This window comes from Phlebotomus argentipes, unplaced genomic scaffold (assembly GCF_947086385.1).
Source record: "Phlebotomus argentipes unplaced genomic scaffold, Phlebotomus argentipes genome assembly contig_15, whole genome shotgun sequence".
NCBI classification, from domain to species: domain Eukaryota; kingdom Metazoa; phylum Arthropoda; class Insecta; order Diptera; family Psychodidae; genus Phlebotomus; species Phlebotomus argentipes.
In genome coordinates this window covers 16606784-16628231 of record NW_026776181.1, presented here as the reverse complement: position 1 = coordinate 16628231, position 21448 = coordinate 16606784, and the positions used below count along the sequence as shown (strand labels likewise).

General features: G+C 40.5%; 1 protein-coding gene across 7 annotated transcripts; it reads right to left on the bottom strand.

The window, feature by feature from the left end:
- Nucleotides 1-212: 212 nt before the first annotated feature.
- On the bottom strand, nt 213-21267 carry LOC132261695 (inactive dipeptidyl peptidase 10). 7 transcript variants are annotated; one of them, XR_009468434.1, is made up of 12 exons: nt 20562-20893; nt 12828-12917; nt 10575-10670; nt 10308-10517; nt 9393-10012; nt 7674-7797; nt 7378-7607; nt 4623-4873; nt 3871-4560; nt 3010-3128; nt 2556-2955; nt 213-2477 (listed from the first exon to the last, which is right to left on the bottom strand). XR_009468434.1 is itself a non-coding variant. In XM_059760619.1 (12 exons), the coding sequence occupies exons 2-12, from the start codon at nt 12855-12857 to the stop codon at nt 2427-2429; spliced, it is 2607 nt and encodes an 868-aa protein (XP_059616602.1). In that variant the 5' UTR covers nt 12858-12975; nt 21185-21267; the 3' UTR covers nt 213-2426. The 7 variants fall into 7 exon arrangements, 6 of the variants coding, with proteins under 6 accessions (XP_059616602.1, XP_059616600.1, XP_059616603.1 ...); XM_059760619.1 differs by lacking the exon at nt 20562-20893 and adding an exon at nt 21185-21267 and having other exon boundaries at nt 2770-2955; nt 12828-12975; XM_059760617.1 differs by lacking the exon at nt 20562-20893 and adding an exon at nt 21138-21220 and having other exon boundaries at nt 2770-2955; nt 12828-12984.
- Nucleotides 21268-21448: the final 181 nt, after the last annotated feature.

Sequence of the window (21448 nt, the reverse complement as noted above, 5' to 3'; positions counted from 1 at the left end):
TCTACGTAATTTACTGCAAGTTTCACAAGAAGACGGGAATAAAATACTTGTTTCACTACACTGAGAGAAAAATGGAAATGAAATTTGTGCTTTTATCGTCATATAAATCAAGAATAATTTAAGCTTTTTCTAAACTTGTTTGCAGAAAACTTACTTTTCGCTGCATTTTTCATGTCTAGAAGGACTTTTAAAAATGAGTAAAACTCTGTTCATCTTTTCAATCACTTTATTTTCCATTCATTTCTCAAATGTTCTCTTTTCATGTCTTGTTTTTTAATATAATTTCAAAATTGTGCTCCAGAGAAGTTTCTAAATTTATCTTTTTCGTTTTTCGTCTCTGTGACTCTTTTCTCTAAATCGTCTCTATTTTTGAATTAATTGAATTCGATTGAAAAGTGATTCTTTTTCATCCTATGTTTTTTTTCTTCTTTGCAACAAAAGAACTCCATTATCAGTAAAGATGGAAAGTTTCAGCTAGAATTCAATTAAACTCCCCGCAAAGTTCATCTCTTTTGCCGTGGTTTAAACAAGTAACAAGAAACTTCGCACACAAGTTTCAATGGAAACGCTATATTTACAGTGGAAATATTCTTTTTTTCTATAATTCATTATTTTACAAATGATGTCTAAACTCATTTTTTTTCTTCGCAACTTGCGCCTAAAATATTCTCTCTGTTTCACTCTTTCTGTCTTTGTCCCTTTAATCACTGGGGAGGAGTTTTATGTCCTTTTTTATACAGTTTTGTTTTCTCTATAGTAAAATTTTTCATTTCTGGAACTCTTTTTCTACGTTAGAGGAAGAAGGCAATATTACCATATAATTATTACTCGTGAATGTTTTATTCTCAAATTACGACATTTATCTTTCATTTTACTTTTAAATTGTATGGTTTTCTTGGTATTCTTAATATTCTATGCAACAACTTTTTTTTTTATTACTTCCATTGTCCCAATCAATGATATCCATTCTTGTATTTATTATGTGTTTCTCGCATTCTCCTTTTCGTGCTCTTTCCCAAAATGTCTTTTATTTGTTGTGTGTCAGTGTGTCTATTTGGACCCTTAATAATTTAATTTAATTTATTCATCTAAATGTCTGCTTTAATAAAGGAATTTCATCCATTAATTCAGTTATTCTCTCGTGCTCTCACTTCTTTTTCTTCTTTTATATATATTATTATTATTAGAAATTTGTTTTTAGAAAGTCTTTTTACTTATCCTCTCTTCTACGTAATGCTTTTTTTCACTCGCAGAGATGAAGTGGGATAATTTTTTTTGTCAATTTTAAAGAATACATTTTGTTTTTTTCATTACTCTATTCGCTAAATTTATTATCTTATCATGTTTTTAGGGGGGAGGGGAAATGTGATGAAGAAATATGGTGAGGTGTCTTTTAGGCCGAAATAGCTTCTTTTTTTTTATCATTTCAAGAGAAAATTTTCTTTCCACACTCATGATATTTCTCGTACTAAACATCTAAGAAAAGGGAGACCTTTTGTTAATTTCGGAGCTTCTTTCGCGTCCTCTAAACAATTTTCTCATCAATTGGCAGTAATTCTATTGACATTTTCCCAATTTTCTTCCTGCGTTTTCTCTCCGTTCTCCTCTTTTTTTCATTTCTTCTTCTTTTTTTTTGATAATAATGATCGAATGAGACTGCTTAATAATGGAGTGTCTCTAAGAGCTAAGACAAAATAATTTCACACTGTTGCGTGCTTACGTGCTAGAGATTGCTTTGAAAGTTGCTTGATGTGAGAGGGTGGGAGGAAAAAAGTGGGTGGACTCTTGGTTGCTCTGCAGAGTGCGTTGGACGTTGCGAAAAGCGAAAAACTCAATTTCGATATGTGAATTATTAATGTGGAGCGCAAAAAGGGAGGAATATTCTCTCTCTCTTGCACAACTTTTTTCCTTCCTCCTGCGTGTATTGCCCAATTTCCTGTGTAGTTAGATATCCTTATTCCTCTATTTACAGTTCGTTTTTATTTTCTTAATTCTTTTAGTGCTCACTTTTTTGCACATTTTGGAGGGCGCAATTTTTTATTTTGGCGCTAATAAATTGTCAATCATGCACAAGATTTAATATTTTCCTCTATATGGCATTGCTTTGTACAAAAAGCTTTTCACTTATACATGAGTGAGCTTTAACCATCTACAATTTTGGGCTTTGCAACAATTTGAGCATGATTCAAAACCATCAACATGCAGATTTGTGGTTTTGCCAACAATATACATCATTTTGTTCACTGATTCTCGCTCTTCGTGGTCTCTCTGGTGAAATTTGTGGGTGCGAATGTTGTCACAACATCAAATATTTGGCACTTTTAGCATCACTCAAATTCCTTTTTGAAAACTTCTTTCTCCTCTAAGTCACCTAATCATCTCGAGGGGGATGAGGGAGGGAGGCTGTAGCGCGTGTTAAATGAGACTTAATCCGATGAACCACCATTTCCGAGTCCGGACTTCATTTCAATGGGAATCTGTGCAGAGAAGAATGGTCAGATAGAAGTGTGTTGGTGTGTTGTGTGTTGGCCAACATATTGTGCTGTCGTGCATACCAAAAAGCAAATAACACTTTGAGACACAGTATTGTTTGTTGAAGAGAAGAAGAAGATGTGTTTTTGAGGGTTGCAAAATCATGCAGGAGAAGAAACACACACACACATTTTGGCTGAATACAAAAGACAGAGAGAGGATCTTCGTAACTCGTGTTCTTGTGTGATGTGTTGGTCTCTTTTAGAAGGGTTCAATGAAGAGGAGGCTGTCATTTACTTGTTTCTTAAAGCAATCTTCAAAGAAGAGCGTCATGGAGCGATAGAGGTGACGCTTCACGCCCGACAAATTGTGACCCTCATCCGGGTAGATTTGCTGCTTGAACAGCGCCCCCTTCGTCGCGAGCGCCTTGGCCAGGATCATGCTCTGCTGGAAGTGGACATTGTCATCCGCCGTCCCGTGCACCTGCGGATGAGACTCATTAGCCCAGTGTCACGCCAGATGCGGCTCAGGACTCACCATCATGAAGTGCTTGTCTCGCAGCATGTCAGCTATTTTCGTCAAGTCCGCCTCCTCGTAACCCTTGTAGTTGTCTGTCACATTCGGTAATCCCATGTATCTCTCCGTGTAAGCCGAATCTGCTCCGGGACGCGCAGAAAGGTGTGCGGAAGAGGCAATAAGAAGGTCAGTTCAGGGACAAAGAAGGGCCTGACATTTTTCCCTCTGGGCTCAAGTCAAACTCAACACAACTTTCGGCATATTAATTAGACAAATTAATTTGTTAATATTTCACTCTTCACGAGTGCCCATGAGCCTTCTGAGCGACCAAATAAGGGGGAAATAATACAACAATTGTGGTGTACAGCTCAGCAGAAGTGTTTAGAAGTTGAATTGCTTGAATATTTGCATCATTAAGCGGCTTCGAATAAATAATCTTATCAAATTGTTCAGTAAAAACTTATTTTATGACTCTCCTTTTAAGTCACAACACGACTCAAGAAAAAGGGTACACTTTTTAGACATATTATCAGCTCCTTGTGACAAAATAGTCCTGAAAACTTTTGCTTAATCCTCTCTGCACACTATTAATAATGAAACAGTTCCATTTCTGTCAGGATGCATCCCCAAATGGCGCGTTTTATGATTTCCAAGGCAGTGAATTTTTCATGAGCAGAAGAAACTTTTCACGCTGGCAATTAAACTGTGTTGGACATCATGCGCGATGATGGAAATAATTTTTATGACAGAGTGTTGTTTTAGGACGCTTTCTCAGTTTGTGAATTATCATGAGACTTTATTTTATCAGCGTCGTGAATCTCTGTGTGCAATTTAAGGGGGATAATTTAAATTTTAGCATTTATTCAACAGGTCATCACTCACCGTAGAGCTTCCAGTTCGTGACGGGAGACACGCTGATGCCACACTGGAAGAGTGACTGGGAATTGGCGAGGGCCAGAGTGGCCGCGAAGCCACCGAAACTCCATCCATACACGCCAACGCGACGCTTGTCCACGAAGTGAAGATTGTCCCGCAGATACTCGGTGACTTCCAGCTGATCTGACACTTCCACGGTGCCCAGGCGACGGTAGACCTCGTGCAGGAGCTGATAGCCCTGACCACTGGATCCGCGGCCGTCAATCTGCGTCACGATGTAGTCCTTAGTGCCCGCCAGGTAAGTGTTCCAGTCGATGCGCCACTTCTCCGTGACCAGTTGCGTTCCGGGTGCTGAATAGACGTGCAGGATCATGGGATAGCGCGTGATCTCGTCCTCCCGGAGGCCTGGTGGCAGGAAGAGTCGCACCTGAGCATAGTAGCCGCCTGAGATCATCACGGGGAAGGACTTGATCTGCGGCATGGCGATCTTGGCCACCTTCTCGCGCAGGCGCGTGTTGTTCTGAATCGCCAGCACGAGTTGCAGCGGTTTCTCGCGATTCTCATGGACTATCCGGTAAATGGCACTCGTGGGAACTTCTGGGCCCAGGCAGTCGATCTGCACGAAGGGCGTGACACTCGGTGGGGCGAAGTGTGCCGTGTGATACTGACACGGCAGCGGGCCGCGCGGGGCGGAGTCTGCAAGGAGGCGTGGTTTAAAGTGTGTGTCTAAGGAAGCTCAAGATTGAGCTCAAGCCTACCCTTTTTCTTCTTCTTCTGCCGCTTCGGCGGCACAGTCGGCGGCGCCGGCGTGATCACCTCATCCTCCCAGTCGTCCTCCCAGGTGGTGACGAGTCGCGGCGGGGATTTCGTGGTGGTTCCCACGCGATTCACGCTGGGACAGGTGAGACAGCGCGGCGGGCGCAGTGGGACGCCGAACTTGGGCGGACTGGAGGACACGCGGTACAGGTGTTGCTGGCCGGGAAGGTACTCCGGCGTGCCCAGGTAATAGCTTTAATTCATTAAGGATGGAAAAGTCAATTTCCCGCTCAATTTGTGGGGCGAAAAGTCTCGTGGGAGGTTCGAGTGAGAAATTTCGGTGCATTTTTCATCAGAGTAATTGGAAAATAATTGAGTGGGTGGAATTAATGAGTGAAATATGTTTATCACTATTTTTAACACCAGCATAAATATGTGCCAAAAATAATCCAAGCAAAATTCCTTCGGTAAAATAACATTTTTTTGGTCAGTGAAAATATTAGTTTGATTGGAAAATAAATTAATTGGTCAATTTTCGAAAAATGCATTTTGCATTTATTTGTTCTATTTGGTTGGTATTTTTCTCTTTTATCCTATATTATATTAATGTATTATCGAAAACTATCCAAATTGATTATTTTTACTGCCCAAATTTACCGCAGCCTAAATATCTGATCAAACTTGCGAAAAACCGCTGAGTTTATCGTGGAATTTTCTGCCAGAAGCAATTCGTGTTTGTGAGGAAATCTGCTAAGATGATGATAAGCTTAAGAAATCACTGTAGAATTCACTTCCCTACAAAATAGTTTTGTGGGCTTCTCAGTTCGATAGCCAATGTGGCCAAGAGGGGAAAGTTGATTGAAATTTTTATCTCTCAGGCATTTTTCCTGGCCACATTGTCATTTCTGCGTGCCTCTATCAAGATCCGTAGCCCGGGGAAAGTTTGCCTTTCCTCTCAGCTGCTTTCTCTCCAGCCCAGCAAAGAGATTCCAGGCGTCGAGGGTGAGAGTATCATTTGCCTCGAGGGCTGTGGTGATGGTCAAAAGTCAAGAAAAGGGATACACTTTCTTGAAGGTCTCGTATTTACTTTCTCCTCTTCTCGCCCACACTTTTTCCCACCCCCTCCCCCCAAAGCGACAAAAAGGGTTGTGAAAATTGTTAATTGAGTCTCTGGCAGAGTTGACTTCATCCTTTTTTTCCTCTCCACCACCAGAAATAGTTCGCATGGGGAATATATAGTTTTCCGTGGGAAATGGTGTGTATGCGATAGGCGGAGTTTTTGTCCACAGTCGCACACTTGATAAATTATTATCGTGTGATTTATGCGAAAATTCTCATGATACTTTATTCGTATTTGCATGAATGCTCATGGGAGTGCTTCTGTTATTGGTGTTTTATTTAAATTCTCCATTAGTCGCATTCGTCGCAGTGAATGGCGAAGAGAGAGAGAGAAAGAGAGAGGTTAGTTTTTATCTATATATGGAAAACTTTTCACACCCCGAAGCCATACACAATTTCTGGAATGTTAAGAGCCATATTGCGGAAAATCAAGGGTATAATTGGAAATTGGATTTGTAAATGAAAACATTCTCCAAAATACATTTTGGAAAAGCTTCGCTGGATAATGAATTTTGCGCGCCAGTGAGAGGAAATTTAGGAGGAAATGGTTGTGATTCAGCCATAGAGGAATGTTTTTCCCAGTCACTGTGAAATACGAGAAAATACTATGTGAAGATTTTCTCTCAGGTATAATGTATATAAATACACAGTGAATGTCCCCTTTTTCCTCTTCGTTCACATTGAAAATGATAATCCCATTTTGCACAATAATTAATTCAATGGAGATTCATGTCTCTCTAGTCATTCTTTTTCGCTCGGCACGGAGTTTTGTGCGTGGAAAATTCAAGGGTGAAATTTAATGTTGGTTAATGCGTGGGCGGAAGAGAGAGCGAGCGAGAGGGGTAATAAGATTATGAAATTGGTATTTAGGGGAGTGAAAAATGAGTGTTTGGGAATAGAAAGGATTCCATCCGACGCTGAGGAAAGTGGGTGGAAAATATCTCAGGATAAAAGTGGGTCATTTAGTGAATTTGTAGCATTTTATCGCATGTGATTTTTCACCCTGGCAAAAGAGGAAAATGACGAGTTGTGTGGTTTTTAATGCCAGACACTGTGAAGCCCCAGGAATCTGGCCTAGATCCAGTCACACACTTTATGACAAATAATCAATTTTCTACACAGAAATGAAATGAAGTAATAACAAGGGGGAGATATTACTGTCTATGATATGACTTATAAAGGATTTTTCATGAAAAGTGCAAAGATTGGAAACAATTTAACGAGTTGAATTCGAAAACTATGAAGAATCAAACTCAAAATCGTCATTTTTCAGCACGGAGAGTTCAAATTTATAGCGTTAATTTCGTAGCGAAATTTACTAAATTTCCATAAAAACACATTCTAATCGTCTAGTTCACAATTTAGTTGTTTTTCTTGGTATTTATTGGAATTTTTTATGGCAAAGTTAATAGAAAAACTGAAAATATTACTTTCCAAAGCCGATTTTAATAGTTTTCGAGTACATTTTATCCAAATAGGCTCTAAAAATCAACTCTCGAGCATGTTTTAAACGAATGAGTGCAATTTTTGAAGCAGTTTTCTTTGAAAAAATGCACGTCGTAAACGATAAACGGTCGATTTTTCATAGTTTTCGATTCAAAACCGTCGAATTGTGTTCGATTTTGGCAATTAACTCACATGAAATTGTTGATTTGATCCCAATAGACGATCTTCGTGACTTCGTAGCGACCGTGCGTGAGCGGCAGAATCTGCTTCTTGGGAATGTGAATGTGCACGAGGTGGCGGAAGTGGCCGGCGCCGCCGTCACGGAGCGGCGACACGGCGATGTAGGAGCTGCCGTTGGCGCTGAAGAATGGCACGGAGTACTCATCGACCCAGCCGCGATTGTCGCCACTAATCCGGTGAGTCTGCAAGGCGGGAGGAAAGCGTGTTGATTTGGCGGGAAGTGGGCGAAATTGGGTGCATTTTCTCACCTCTTGGCACTCCCACATTGGGCTCTTGCACAGACTGACCACAGATAGATTCTGCGGCCTGTTCAGCCACACGACACTGACTTCGGTCTGGGATATCCAGGCGGCACTGGTGAAGTATCGATCCCTGGGACGGAGTGAGGTGGGAATTAATCTCCCGATACATCGGCCAATTATTCCTTTCGCCCAGTCAATTTCACGGTGAGCTTCATCAAACAGGCGACACAGGAATTGGCGAAATTGGCTCAATACATCAAAAATGTCTCGCATTTATTCGCTTTTGTGATGGCAAACAGTGCATTTTCCTCATTTTCTATGCACAAAAACTTTTAATTCCCCTGTTGAGTGTTATTTGAGTCATTATGTTAAAATATCGCAGGTTTTGTGCCATTTTCTCCCGTGAAAATTGCAACAATTGCCACACAATATTTCTCTTTATCACCTCATGCGGGAAATAACAAAAATAATCCCACACAACAAATGTTCATGCGCTTGATTTTCGATTTACTCCAGTTGTCAGGGAATTTAAGCCACGCTATTTTGATAGGCTTTAACTTTAAAACAATATTCACATGTATTCTGTGCTTTTTTCCCCGAACAAACTGAGGAAGTTTGTTCATGTGGAAAATTCCAAAAGTCATCCATACGGCAAATTCACCCCCAAAACGTACATATATGTATTTTCTCTCTGGGAAATTAAGCCATGGGAAGTGAGTATGTTTTGAAAATTGTTCAAAATTCGCGCTTGATTGGAAGCTTATCAGGAAATTGTGGGAAAACACAAGCCCATCATCAACGTATTGAGGGGGAAAAGGAAGTTTCTTTTTCCGCCACAGAAAAAATCACACTTCAGTTCGTGACAAAGACATTAAATGCGGTGTTTTGGCGCTTCAGAAATGTCTTAAATGATTTCTCAAAAGACAAGAACATGCTGTCATTCGCTGAAGAAAAGGAAAAGTCTAACTTTCTGCAATGGGAAAAATGTCGCTCGGGAAAAGACATTCTTACAAACTACTAGGATGCCAAGCAGGATGCGCTTTCTTCGCTGCACGAAGAATAAGGATGTTGAATGAGTGAATATAACTTTATTCGAATGCTATCAAAAATTTCCTTGGGAATTCCATTATTTTTATGCTGGCTTAAGAGAATCATAGGGGAAATTCTTACATTCTCTACACTTTATCCCATTTCACTCCCCAAGACATTTGTCTTAATTAGCAATTCCAATAATGGCCTGTGGAAGTTTTGAAGTAGAGACTTTGGCATCCCTTTTGTGCAGCTTTTTGGGGGGCGGAATAAATTGATTGGTGAGGGAAAAATCACTTTCCAAACTATTGGCGAAAGTTTGAAGTATCCCTGAATATGCTGGAAATTTTGTTGACTGAAGAAGTTTCTTCAAGTGAATCAGGAACACTGACAAGTGTTGATTAATTGATTGAAATTGCGCGCTGAAGGGAAAATGTGGCAATTTTCGCATACAATTCACACTTCAGCCATGAGATTATCTCTGTTACTCGATCCGTTTCTAATACCAAATCCATCAAATCCTTGTGTTCTTATTCATTTCTGTACTGTAAATTTATCAATTGATTTATATGTCTGTCGAGATTTGGTAATCGATGGCTGAGAGTTTCGAAAACAAGAACATATTTCTCCGATTGATTCTGGCAAGCGAGCTTCCCTGTTCGATTCTGCATGGAAAAACACACACAAAATACTCACTCATTTGCCAGGACAGTGGGCGGCGTGAGAGCCCGGATTCTGATGTTCTTGGGGTTGGCCAGGTCGGCGATGTTGAGCGTGACGGTGGGATTCGTGGTGCCTGGCTTTGGGTAGCGAATGGCGCGGATTTCCGGGTAGAGGTTCTCGCCGCCCAGCGAATTCGTGACGCCGTACCACGAGAACTTCTGCTCGCTCACGAGGGTGTCGTTGAAGGTGGCGTAGAGCATGAGGTGGCCGTCGTTGGACAGGGCGATGGAGGCGCTCGTGCCCAGGACCTCCTCCTCGTACAGCCAATCCGCCACGCCGTTGTGAATCACGCCCGGCACGCCCGTCTTCGTGACGCGGTAGGATTGCTGCGATCTGGGGCTGGTGCGGAAGTAAATGTCGTACTTGTGCACCATCACGATGGAGTTGCTGTTGGGCGTGAACTGGGCGTGCAGCAGAAACGGCCACTGCGGATCCTCCGGCAGCGGCGACAGCTGGAACGTCTCGCTGGAGAGCGTGTCGAAGACGCTGTACTGCGCCAGGAAGGAGTGCCGGAAGAGCTTCTGGACATTGTGAGCCAACAAGAGGTACTTTCGATCGCGCGACACGGAGAATTTCGCCGGAGCAAGAGCTTTCTGCAAGGCAATTTACCACTCAGTGAAGCAAGAAATGAATATTCTACGAAAAGTCTTGAATTGTCTTGGATTTTATGATGAAATCCACCATTTGGAAGGTAGAAGAAGCCTTCTGGAATAGGTCTAAGGCATTTCTGCATTCCCGCCCTTGGGAAAGGGCCAACAATTTCAATTGCACCCCATTAATAATGTTGCAATGCAAGCGCCGAGGACATTTCATTGCCAATGAGGCGATATTTTTCCGCCTTTGCGCAGCGATTCGGCGGTTAATAAATCCCAGAGAGAAATGACTTACGAATGTTGTGTTGGACATTAGTGTCTTGGCAGAGAGATTCGCCACATTGAGCAGACTTATTTCGCCCCATTGATTCTCGTAGAGGAACTCATCTGGGCCCACCCAGTCGCCGTTCACCTTCGCCGCGTTGTACTCGCCATTCACGATGTCCTGCAGCTTGATGCGCTCACCCTTGACGCGCGGCCCCTCGTCGGGCGGCGTGAGGAGGACCTGCACGAGGGCGTGGGAAGGAGTAAATGGTGCAGACATGCATCGTCTATGCCTTACCACTGATGTGACAATTAGCGCCAAAACGATTATGATCACGAGGAGGGCAATGAGAATTCCGCGCCAATTTCGTTGGTTCTGATTTGCCGACACGAGCTGGTCCCGGAGGAGGAGGAGTGAGAAAATCCAATTAATTATCTATCACATGCTTTAATTGCTGGCTGGCGGGGATTGGAGGAGTGTGGGAATTGGGGTGGGTTGAGTATACTTCTAAAGAGCAAACTCTGGTGTGCGATGCTGTATGAATTTGAAGAATGCTCAAAGAGAGACAGACAAAATATTTACAGAGAGATGCCGAAAGGTTGCATTATGAAGATGTGATTCATGATTGACTCATGGTTGTTGTCACAATTCCCGGAAATTCCCAACTTTTGGTGATGGTTGGGAATTATTGAAGAGTCTCCGGCTTTCCCAATCTATGTGATGAGATGCATATGCGTTTATTCGATCTGGGGCTGGAGATGTGGAAGCCATGCAGAGTAGAAAAATATTGCAAAATATCACGAGCGAGAAGAGCAGAGGAGATTTAGCATATTCGTTCCTATGTATGTTGCCAGAGACTATAAATAGGAGCTATTTACAGGAAGAGACACAACGAAGTCGAGGCTTTTTCCTCTGCAATAACTCATAAGTTAATATCAGAGGCCGGAAATATTCTCTAAATCCCCCTTTTTATTGTCTATCCAGACATTTAGTCATCAAGCTGAAATGGGGAGACAATGCAATTGTCATTGAATTAATCCTTAGACTTGATAATAAACGTTATTGTATTAAAGTTTTCGAATAGGAAATGAAGTGAGCTTTAATGGATGGCATTTAAAGATTAAAGAGACTGATTTATTAATTGAGTGCAAAAGAGACAGAAGAATTGAAAAGGGATGAAAGTGACACGGAAGTGTTTAAAATGCACGAGAGGTGCTCTTGAGGAGAGTTCTTCAGCTGGGAAATCGATATTCCGTTCAATAAATAAATTCCCTGCGAGAAGGACAATAAGTGGAGCGTTGAAGGGTGGCAACAAAGTGTGGGTGGATGGCGGGGAGAAAAGGGGGTTGAGAGGGCTTTTCATTTGGAGTATCACTTCTTGACAAACTTGTTCCACTGCCAAGATGCTCATTAAATCCATGTTTTAGTGGGTGTTTTTGAAAGTTTGCGCGCAAATCCATTTGGTGGTCATGAGATATTATTTAGATGTTTCACGACACCCAGGAAAATTTAATTAAAGGCCAATTAATGGGAAAAGTTGCGTCCGAGAGAGAAGTGAGAAAGAAGTATTTATTGCAAAAGTGAGAAAACTTATCCACATGAGCTTCCCAGGGGAAAATTGTTGTGCAGATAAGAATGAGCGTGGAAAATGATTTAAATGCTTACATAAGTACATAATAATATCCTACGAAACTTGTAAATGTAACTCGTTTGCTCTCTAAAAACTACTTTTCCAAAAAAACTACTCTGCAAATTTGCCTATATCGAAATTTCTAGAGGTGAAATATTGAAGATTAGACTGTCTTTTTACTTTACTTGCACTCCACTAAGTGATGCTTAAAAGAATGAGAAAGAATAGAGGAGAACAGATGAAGAATACAGAGTGAAATTATATAATTGCTTGTCTTTTCTTTGGAGGGGGAGAGAAAAATAAGAAATGTTTCAGCAAATTCAAATTGCTTTTTGTCATTCTGAAGAACCAATAAAGAAAAACGTTGTTTAGGTATAAAATAGTATAAAATATGAAGGGAAAAAAGAAAGATACAAAGTAATTGTGAAGAAATATCTCGATTTGATTATCTCGCAATTCCTTCGTCCTTGTCGATTGTTTTTGTTGTTGTTTTTCGGTGAGCGCGAGAAGGAAAAATAAGATAGAATAGATGAAAATCAAAAGCACCAAACAAGACACAATAAATATATCACTTCTAAGAAAAAACACAAGTCAAAAGTGTTCTGGCTGAGAAACACATCTAGATGGTTATGAAAAAAATGTCACCACAAAATTCTCCAGATAAAAGTCAAAAAGACATGAATATTGTAAGGAAAAATTCTTGTCGACTTTGATGGGCCACAAATCAATGGGTGGAAAAGGATAGAGAAAGAAAAGGGAGAATGAGTTGCAATCCAAAGAGAGTTTCAACTACTGGTGCTGAAATTTTGGGTTTCACTCTGAATGAAGAAAAGAAAGGGGTTGATTTTTGTTTCGGGCAAAAGAAATCATCAGTCCAAAAACAGATAACAAAAGAGTGTGTGTGGAAGGAAAAAAATTACCTCATCATCGTAACTGTCTGGATCAGGCATTTTCCCGCCCGTCTTCTCCCTCTTACTTTTACCCTTATTCTCTTCCGTTTCCTCTCTCTCCTAAATTAATTCGATACGCTAATTTTTGCAATCAAATTCTCCCACCGCCTTCAGTTCTCTACAGACACTTTTGGTGGTTGTGTGCGCCAAGAGAAGAAGTTTCAGAGATTTAAGATGCGGAGTGAAAATGGAGTTTTGCAGAGATAAATATGCGGAAAATACAGTGAAAGTGTATATAGAGTTTGGTTTAATGGCTTAATATTGGGTGCACCTATAAATCACTTGCTTTATCACCAAATTGAATTATATACACACACTTTCTCTCTCTCGAGAGAGAGGAAAATGCCGCTCCCATCCTGTGGGTGGAATTTATGTATTCACAACTCGACCCAAAGAGGACACTCGGGTGTCAATTGTGGAAGCACTTGTGGCAGATAGAAGCAATAACAGATAAAGAATTGCAGAGGAAAACACATGATTGTATTCAAGCGTGTGCCTTTTTAAAGCGAATTTATGAGTGGGTGATTTTTCTTCAACCGCACTCTCGGTTTTCCATCCCTCTATATATACACAAAATCAATGTGTGCACATAATATAGCACCGAAGAGTTTTGCCCACCAGAGCGCAATCTTGCAATTTTATTAGGAGTGTCCTTGCATGTGGCGAAAGATGAAAAAGAGGCGATATAAATCTATTGCATGTCAATGGGGATTAAATTGAATTCCCAGCGCTCGGTGTTGCTCTCTATTTCCCAGGCACTGTAATTAATCTTTCCTGCTCGATATGTTGCAGTGCATTGAGAAATCTATCGACATTTTGCTTCCCTTTCAAGTCTCTGCTTTTTGGCACCAAAAGGGCCTTTTGCGGCACGCCGAGGGGTGTATATCAAGTGGAATTGCCTGAAATTTGAATTCAACACTCTTCATTCAGTCGATTAAGCCCGATTTTGGCATAGAGATAAGGAAGAAAAGGTAGTAAAGGACGAAATTGTTGCTCGTTTATATTACTTCTAATATCCAATTCAAAGCTATTTCAGTGAATTATTCACCCCATCAAGGGGCAGATATTAGTCGGAAATGGTGTACAGCTTTTTAAGGAAATGTCAGGAAGAGAAAATGTTAAAATATTCCGAATATTTTCATTGCAAAAGCTTCTATTGCAGCAAATTGAGGCATTTTCCAAATTATTGTGCTTAGAAAATTCAATTTTATTGCTTTTCTAGGTTGATTTAAACCCGATTCTGGTGATTAAATAACTCTGTAACTGGAAATGTTTCTCAGTTTCAGAAAATAAACTTCAAATTTGCTAAATGTTAGTCGTAAAAACATATCGCTAAGCCTGAAAGAATTTCTCTTTTGTTATTATTTTTGCGTTTTGTGCTTGAAATTGGCAAATTAAACCTCAATTCATATAAAATATATTCATTTTCAGGGTAAAAAGGATTAAAATTGATTGATTAAAATTTTTCAGCGGCATTTATAACCTCACAATTTCGTTAGAATTTTTCTAGGCATTTTCCAAAGACAAAACTAGAAAATCCAGACAGAAATTTGTCATAAAGAATTTCAGGGATGCTTAAATCAGTTCTTACAATCTGAAATCTAAGCTTTTGGCAGTTTTACACCTCTTGCTATCGATTAGATTGTGACAAAAGCTAGAAATGAGTGCAAGAAACGTTAAGAAATGCTTTTAAAGGCGTTCAGAATTATCTAAATTGGGTAAAGATTGTGTCAAGAGGGAGTTATACAGATTACGGCCATATTATCTCCCCCTTGCACCTCACGCGACCTTTGACATCAAAGGGTATTACTTGACAAATTTTCTCTAGCGACATCAAAGTGAGAAAAAAAGGAGTTGAGAGATGAAACGAAATAAACACAAATAGGGAAAATTTAAAGTGGCCGACAGAGAGAGCTGGAAAAAATTCGGTGTTGGGAAATGTATAATTGCACAAAAGGGGGTGGAATTCAGAATGTGTGGCTGTACAATTAAAATTCTCGAGATGCCGCTTGACCTAGAAAAATTGTCGCTCGAGACGCCGCGAATTCTCGCACGATTCTCTTGTCTGGGGATGTTTTCGTGCTAAAATATTCGTCGTACAAGAGAGATGAAGTGTGTTTGTGTTTTTTTCACACACTGATTTTCCACCCTTCCTCCCTCGCCACCAAATTCATCTCCTCGTGTAGCTTTTCACCCGGCTTGCGATGGGTTGGGGAGGGGAAAAGTCGTGAGGCGCGCGAGAGAGAGAATAAAAGGAAATTCCCTCATCATACTTCTGTCAATCTCTTTTTCATCCACACCAACATTTCACCCCCTTTTCCCTCCCCTCTCTGTTGGCGCGCAATGCAAAAATGTTGTGGAGGAACATTAAGATTTTAATGTTGCGTTGTTTTTCTTCCCTTTTACACCACTTTGCCAAGGAGACAAGTTCCACAGAGAAAGAGAGCATCTTGAGTTGGGGCAGGAAATATATAAATCAGTGTAAAGTGTGAAATTGTCAAGTGAATTTGAGAAAAGTTCTCCCCCATTAGATAATTTCATACATTCTGAGAAGCTCTGCGAGTGGAGGCGAAAAAAAATGAATACGTGAGGGTGAAAAGTGCTTTCCAAGGAGCTTTTCCACCCACACAATCGCTTCAAGTAGGTATTTTTTCCCTTGGCTCTCCGCTCTAGATAGGGAGAATGTATATTTTTGTGGGTCTGCTAGAAATATTGCCGCTCTTTGTGATGAAATTTAAAAGTCATTTGCTGAATTAATGCAATTTCAATTTAATAGAAGAAAAAATATTTCATGAAAATATGCGAGTTGTGGAGTGTTTTCCATCGTTGGCTCCTTTTTTTTCTTGCTGAGGTGGCTCTGGCAAATTGCTTTGTGCACTTGGAGAAATTTTCCATTAGTGCAAAAGTATATAGTTTTTCCATGCTGCTTTTTCTCTCACAACGCCTAATTAACTCCGCATTGATGGCAAATAGAAATATGCTTTCAAGATTCAGGCGAAAGAAGCTTAAGAGGAAGATCGTGATGGTTTTTTTTTGCCTGTCTTTTCTCTCAGTGCAAAATATTTCAGTCTCTCAAGGGGCAAGAGAATTGTGATGGAAATCCAGAAAAATCCCCATGAGATAAGAAAATGATGATTATCTGTTGGCTATAAAATGCATATCAAATTCCACTTAATGAGAACATGATTGATAGAGTTGTGAGCATTCTGTTAAACATCCTTCAACAAGGCTCTTTTTTTCCTCGCCACTCTTGGGCGAAAGCATTAAGAGTGTCTGAAATACAGTTCAATATGTCTCTCGAAGTGCTTTTATTCTCGTGTCATCACGAGAACACTCTGGAGAAGAGATGATCAAGTGAATTATTATCGATTTGCGAATGGAAGAGAGAGAGAAAAGTTATTCGTGTTCGTTTCGCGTGACTTAATTTTTTAATTAAGGCTTCATTATATTAAAAGAGGGATTGAAAGCTCTTAATTCTTCTCTCAACATTATTGCCAAGAAGAGCTTTAATATACGATGAAATCTCATTAAAATCTCTGCAATCTTTGAGGCAAAATTCCACCTTTACATTGTGAAATCTCTTTAAAAGCCCCAAAACACGATGATTAAATTCACTCTCATGTCATCACTCTTCTTTGATTGAATTTAATGTATCGCAGATGCCGGAGTTTTTCCCAAGGTTTTTCCGTGGAAGAGGAAGAAAAAAAATCCGATGAACTTTTTCAAGTCTGTTTTTCCAGCAATCTGAGCGGGAAGTGATTGAGGAAAGTTCACAACTTTCATTCTTGTGCAATTTTTTGGGTGAATTTTGCACAAAATGTGCCAGCAAAAGTCGAAAAGTTTTAAAGTTAAGTCTTAGAGTGATGGTTGAAAATATAATGCCAAGATTTTTGCACTTTATTTTGGCTCTAGGATTTAGATTAAATTCAATTTTGGGCACAATTTTCAAGATTAGCGAAGAAATAATTACATTTTCGTTGCCACTCATTGAAATTTCACATTAATTCAATTTGACGCAAGAGGAAAATGTTTCACGACAGTTTTCAACGGGGATTATTATCAAATGAGACGCGCGATAGTTTCTCAGTGTGAGAGAATAATGAGGAAATGAGCTTTTTCGATGGTGAAATTGAATGGCAAGGATTCCTCCTTGGGATTTTCCACACAAACTGACAACGTGCATAAAAATCGAGGCAGTTTCAAAATGCATTTCTGTGCTCATTTGCAATTAAATTACAGTGAATTTTGGCCGCGTGTGCGGAGAAAATCGATTTTTCTGGCATAATCGCAATTCCGAAACGAGATGGAAATTTAAAGTCAGCTCACGAAGGATTCCAATTAGGGTGTGTGGATAAAGTATCTGGTCTTTTGCGTGCTTTTCTGGACAATTGCCAATAAATGGGGTTCAATAAACCTCAGCGCAAAAAGGCTGATGAGTTGTGTAATTGGATTTTTTCCACTGCGTCCGACGAAATACCGACAGCAATATTGTAAAAGTTAATGGTGGTTTTTCCCTTTTTTTCCCCTCCGTGTTCACTAGAAATCGTGTCGAATGACGGGAGAGAAATCACCGAAAATAACAGTCGTCTTTACAGTCATTTTGGGGATGTTTTTTTTTGAATAAAAATGCTGTTAAGAGGATACATTTTCCCCCAGTTATTCAGTGCCTAATTTTCAATTTATTTCCCTCTCCGCATTTTTCCATCGCCCGAAGGCTTCGGAAGAAGAAATCACAGTTGCTAATAATAACATTTCTGGCTCACATGGCGAATGATTCTCATGTGCAAACACAGCAGCAATTGAGAGGGTTGAAAATAAACCCATTAATCGATGCTCCTGGGTTGCTCTTAATCCAGAAATCCACCTCATTTGTTGGCTGTATTGAAAATAGATTGTGTGTATTTTGTGGGCCAGCGGAAGGCTGGAGAACAATGTGAACATCTTTCACTTCTTATCACAATCAACAATGCCTGCCATTTTCCTCCGTGCCATGGAAATCTCACCCGTTCCGTGGGGCGGCGGAGAGGGTGAGAAAAGATGATGGGAATTCAAAGGAAATTCACGTTCAAGGGGTGAAAAACCCCATGAAATCTTTGAATTGCTCTGCATTGTACAATTTTGTGGCAAATTTTCGATTTTATGGAAAATATCTCAAAAATATGTGAAGAAAAGCTTCCTGGGAGTTTTTTTTCTTTAGAAAACTTGCGATAACAGGTGATGAATGTGACGATAGAAAGAAAACATTTTATATTGCTTTCTGATCCATTTGAACATGACCTTTTTTCCCAGATTGAAAATTGATACGCTGTAAAATGGGTGATTTTATGGCACACTTTCAATAGAGTTCCATTAAATTGTAAAGCAATAAATAGTGAAGAGTTAGGAGCCCCTCGCGAAGTGTCGCTTTGGAGGAGAATTTGTGGGAAATTTGTTCGGCAATTCATGAAATATTTCGCAAATTTCCCTCAATTTATTTTGAATGTTTTTTGCGTGTACCAAAATCCTCCGCACTCTCGTGCGCTTGACAATGAAAATTATGAATTTTCTCTCATTTTTCTTCACATGGCTTTTCCCATCGATTTCACCTTCTCTCGATGGCATATTTTCCTCCTCTTTTTTTTCCTCCCCCCTGTTTGGGGCTGATACACCAATAAATCTGCTAGATATTTCCCTACACTCTCGATGAGTGTTTTTGGGGATGATGGCAAATTTCTCCGTGGGATTTTCCGATGGGGGAGATAAACCCCTTGGGTGGGGAAATTTTATCAGACGCCACTCAGCAGAAAGGTGAAGCACATAATGAAACAATAACGTGGAAATATTGGATGGGAAGGAGGAACAACACGCGTGTCAATCAATATTAAATTTTTCCACAGTCACTTTCTCCCGAAGCCGGCTTTTCTCACAAGTCTCCGTGTGATGACAAGAGGAAGAAAATTGTGCTGCAGCTCAGCGAAAGTGTTGGGGAATTGAGATGTGAGAATATTTCATACTTCAAACTCAATTCTACAGCCAAAGGGAAAGCTATTCACGATTTAAGATCATTTACTTTGTTATTAATCAGTAATTTCTTGATTTAATCGGAACCTCTTCATGCCTTTCAAGCTTGATAAACTGATCAGCTGATCGTGGTCCGGTCTTTTTCTACCCTAAAACTTCACTCTCGCGCTTAAAATTCCTCTTCTCCTGACCAGGATCACGCCAGGAAATGATAAAGTGTGAAAATGCGTGAGCAGAGAGAGAAAATTATGCGAAAATGCGATATTATTAGCATCCCCCACGCCAACTTGGCTGCCCTCTGGCGCACATATGTGGAGAAAATATTCAAATATTCAAATTTTAATGAAATACACAGAAAATGAAGAAATATAATATGATTCAATTAAATTTTTTTGCAATTTTACTTGGAAAATAATCATTTTTGATTATTTTTATTCAAATTTTACAGCTTGTTTAAGTTATTTGACAAATTTAAGACGAATTCAGTCACTCAATAACCGCTTAAATTGACGATAATTGCGTCTAAACTCGAGACATTTTCGTCTCTTGCACTAGTTTCTAAGTGAATTAGAGGAAATTGAAGTCAGACGTGGTGTACATTCGTATTATCGCCCCCTTGCGCAATGGCAAGAGTGAGTGTGGGCGACGGTGTGGGGATTATTGAAGTAAATTCTGCTCCAATTTCCATAAAGATGCTGATGCGTCTAAGACTGGCAGGGAGTTTTCATCTCGCGCAATTCACGTGGCACAGAATGAGAAGAGGTGAGGAAAAACCGCGAAAAGGACTCCAGAAGACGAACAAGTCAGTATTTCCATTGCTAAGGCTGCGGCCAAAAATGTTTGAAGGGTAATTTTAATGAATTGTTTTCCGTGTCGTTCACACGCAGTCTGGAGAGGTTATATTTGGTGAGGGTATATAAAGCATTTTTTTCACCCATTCGCAAGCCACACAAACAACCCTAATCGCGTTTCCTGCCATTTAATTTGCATGGCTTCTGTCGCGTGAGCTTTTCCTCCGTCTCTTCACCACTTTTCACTATGGAATTTCTCCTCTTTCCACCCCTTTTATTTGCCTTTGAGATTTTTTCCACTCTATTTTGCACCTCAATTTCATTTGAATTTCTCTGCTTCTTTTATGCCACAGTTCCTTTTCTTTGCTTCTCTTTGCCGACGCGGACGAAAAGGAGCAATTTCCATGAGATGCAGAAGAGGACGAAGACCTTCGTCGTGGGTATGAAAATTGCTAAGATCATTTGTTAAGGACACAATAACAAATTTACTTAGCAATATCAAATGATTTTGCAGCGAAAGAAGAGAGCTTATCTTCACTTTTTCTTCTTATTATAAACTCTCAAATTGAAACCTTTGATGAAGTTTTCTTCAGAAATTCTCTTTTGTCGACTGCATTTGAATTGCGCTGTCTAAAGCATAAGTTTTTGGTGTAGCATATTTTTTTTTAATCAAATTACGGGAATTTGAAGCATTTTCTACTTTGATCATAACACTTTTTGATCACGGGGAATCTTTTGAGCTTTCAGTCAGTCTAATAAGAGCTTAATCTTCGCAGTTCAGTACAGCAGAAGGATAACAGAGAGAGATACAGCGAAAGAGAGAGAGAGAGAGCGAGAGTGTCAGAGGAAGAAAGATGAAGCAAACGGAAAAATCGGTAATTCTTTTTGGGAAAAACGACAGCAAAAATGTTACCATTTTTCAGTGTGAAGAGAGCTTTTGAGAGCAATTCTATATATAGAGTGATTGTGTTTTTGGTGTGTGTTTCGTGTGCCTCACAGTGAATCTTGCGGATCCTGTGATGGTGCGCCTCTATCACTCATGTATTTCACCGAAAAAAATATTCGCTCTTGCTGGAATTCTATCGCTGTAAAATTCCATCAACTGCCTCGCAACATATTTTCATCTCCATTCTCTTGTGCTACGCTTTCTCGGGCGCCCCTTTCGCGCCTCCTTTTGCTGGCCCAGCGCGAGGGAAGATGCTGCGAGGGCGACAGAAGGGACGCGTGCTTCTGAGAGTGTCGCGGTGGCCCCAAAATTTGTGGTGAAAAATTTCGGGCGAAGCAGGGAAAAACGCTTAATGAGTGCGGATAAAAGCGTCCTCTGTGCTTTTGCGTACACTCAATTCCACGAGCTTTCTTCCATCGCACTGGAGCTCTTTTTGCAAAGTGTGTCTTTGTGGCCGTTCGCGGCGTGATTGAGTGACTTGGGTGTGAGTCTGAGTGGGCTCTCGTGACCCGTGCGCGCACGTGCGTGAGTGTGACGTGTGACCTGGGGTGTCTGTTGCTGCAGAAGGAGCTAAATTTGCATCACAGAACTTTTCAAGAGACACGACATTGCACAGAACTTTCCCGAGAGCGCGTTATCGACCGTTTTGAGCGCACGGTTCGACGGATACTGGGGAGAATGTTGGGGAAAGGTGGCGAGATTCTGGGGCAGTTGTCTAAGCACTTCCTCGCGATCCACCACGCATAGTCCGTGGGAGATTCACGTTGGGGTTTCTCTCCGTGGAAAGACACCCTCGAGAGAGAGAGAAAGAGAGAGCCAACACGCACTCCTGACTTCATTCATTGCTTTCCCCA

Coding starts and splice junctions, on each gene's coding strand:
- LOC132261695 (XM_059760616.1), bottom strand. Junction 10,013..10,307: donor TAATGTCCAACACAACATTC/GTAAGTCATTTC, acceptor ATTGCCTTGCAG/AAAGCTCTTGCTCCGGCGAA. Junction 4,874..7,377: donor GATCAAATCAACAATTTCAT/GTGAGTTAATTG, acceptor AATGAATTAAAG/CTATTACCTGGGCACGCCGG.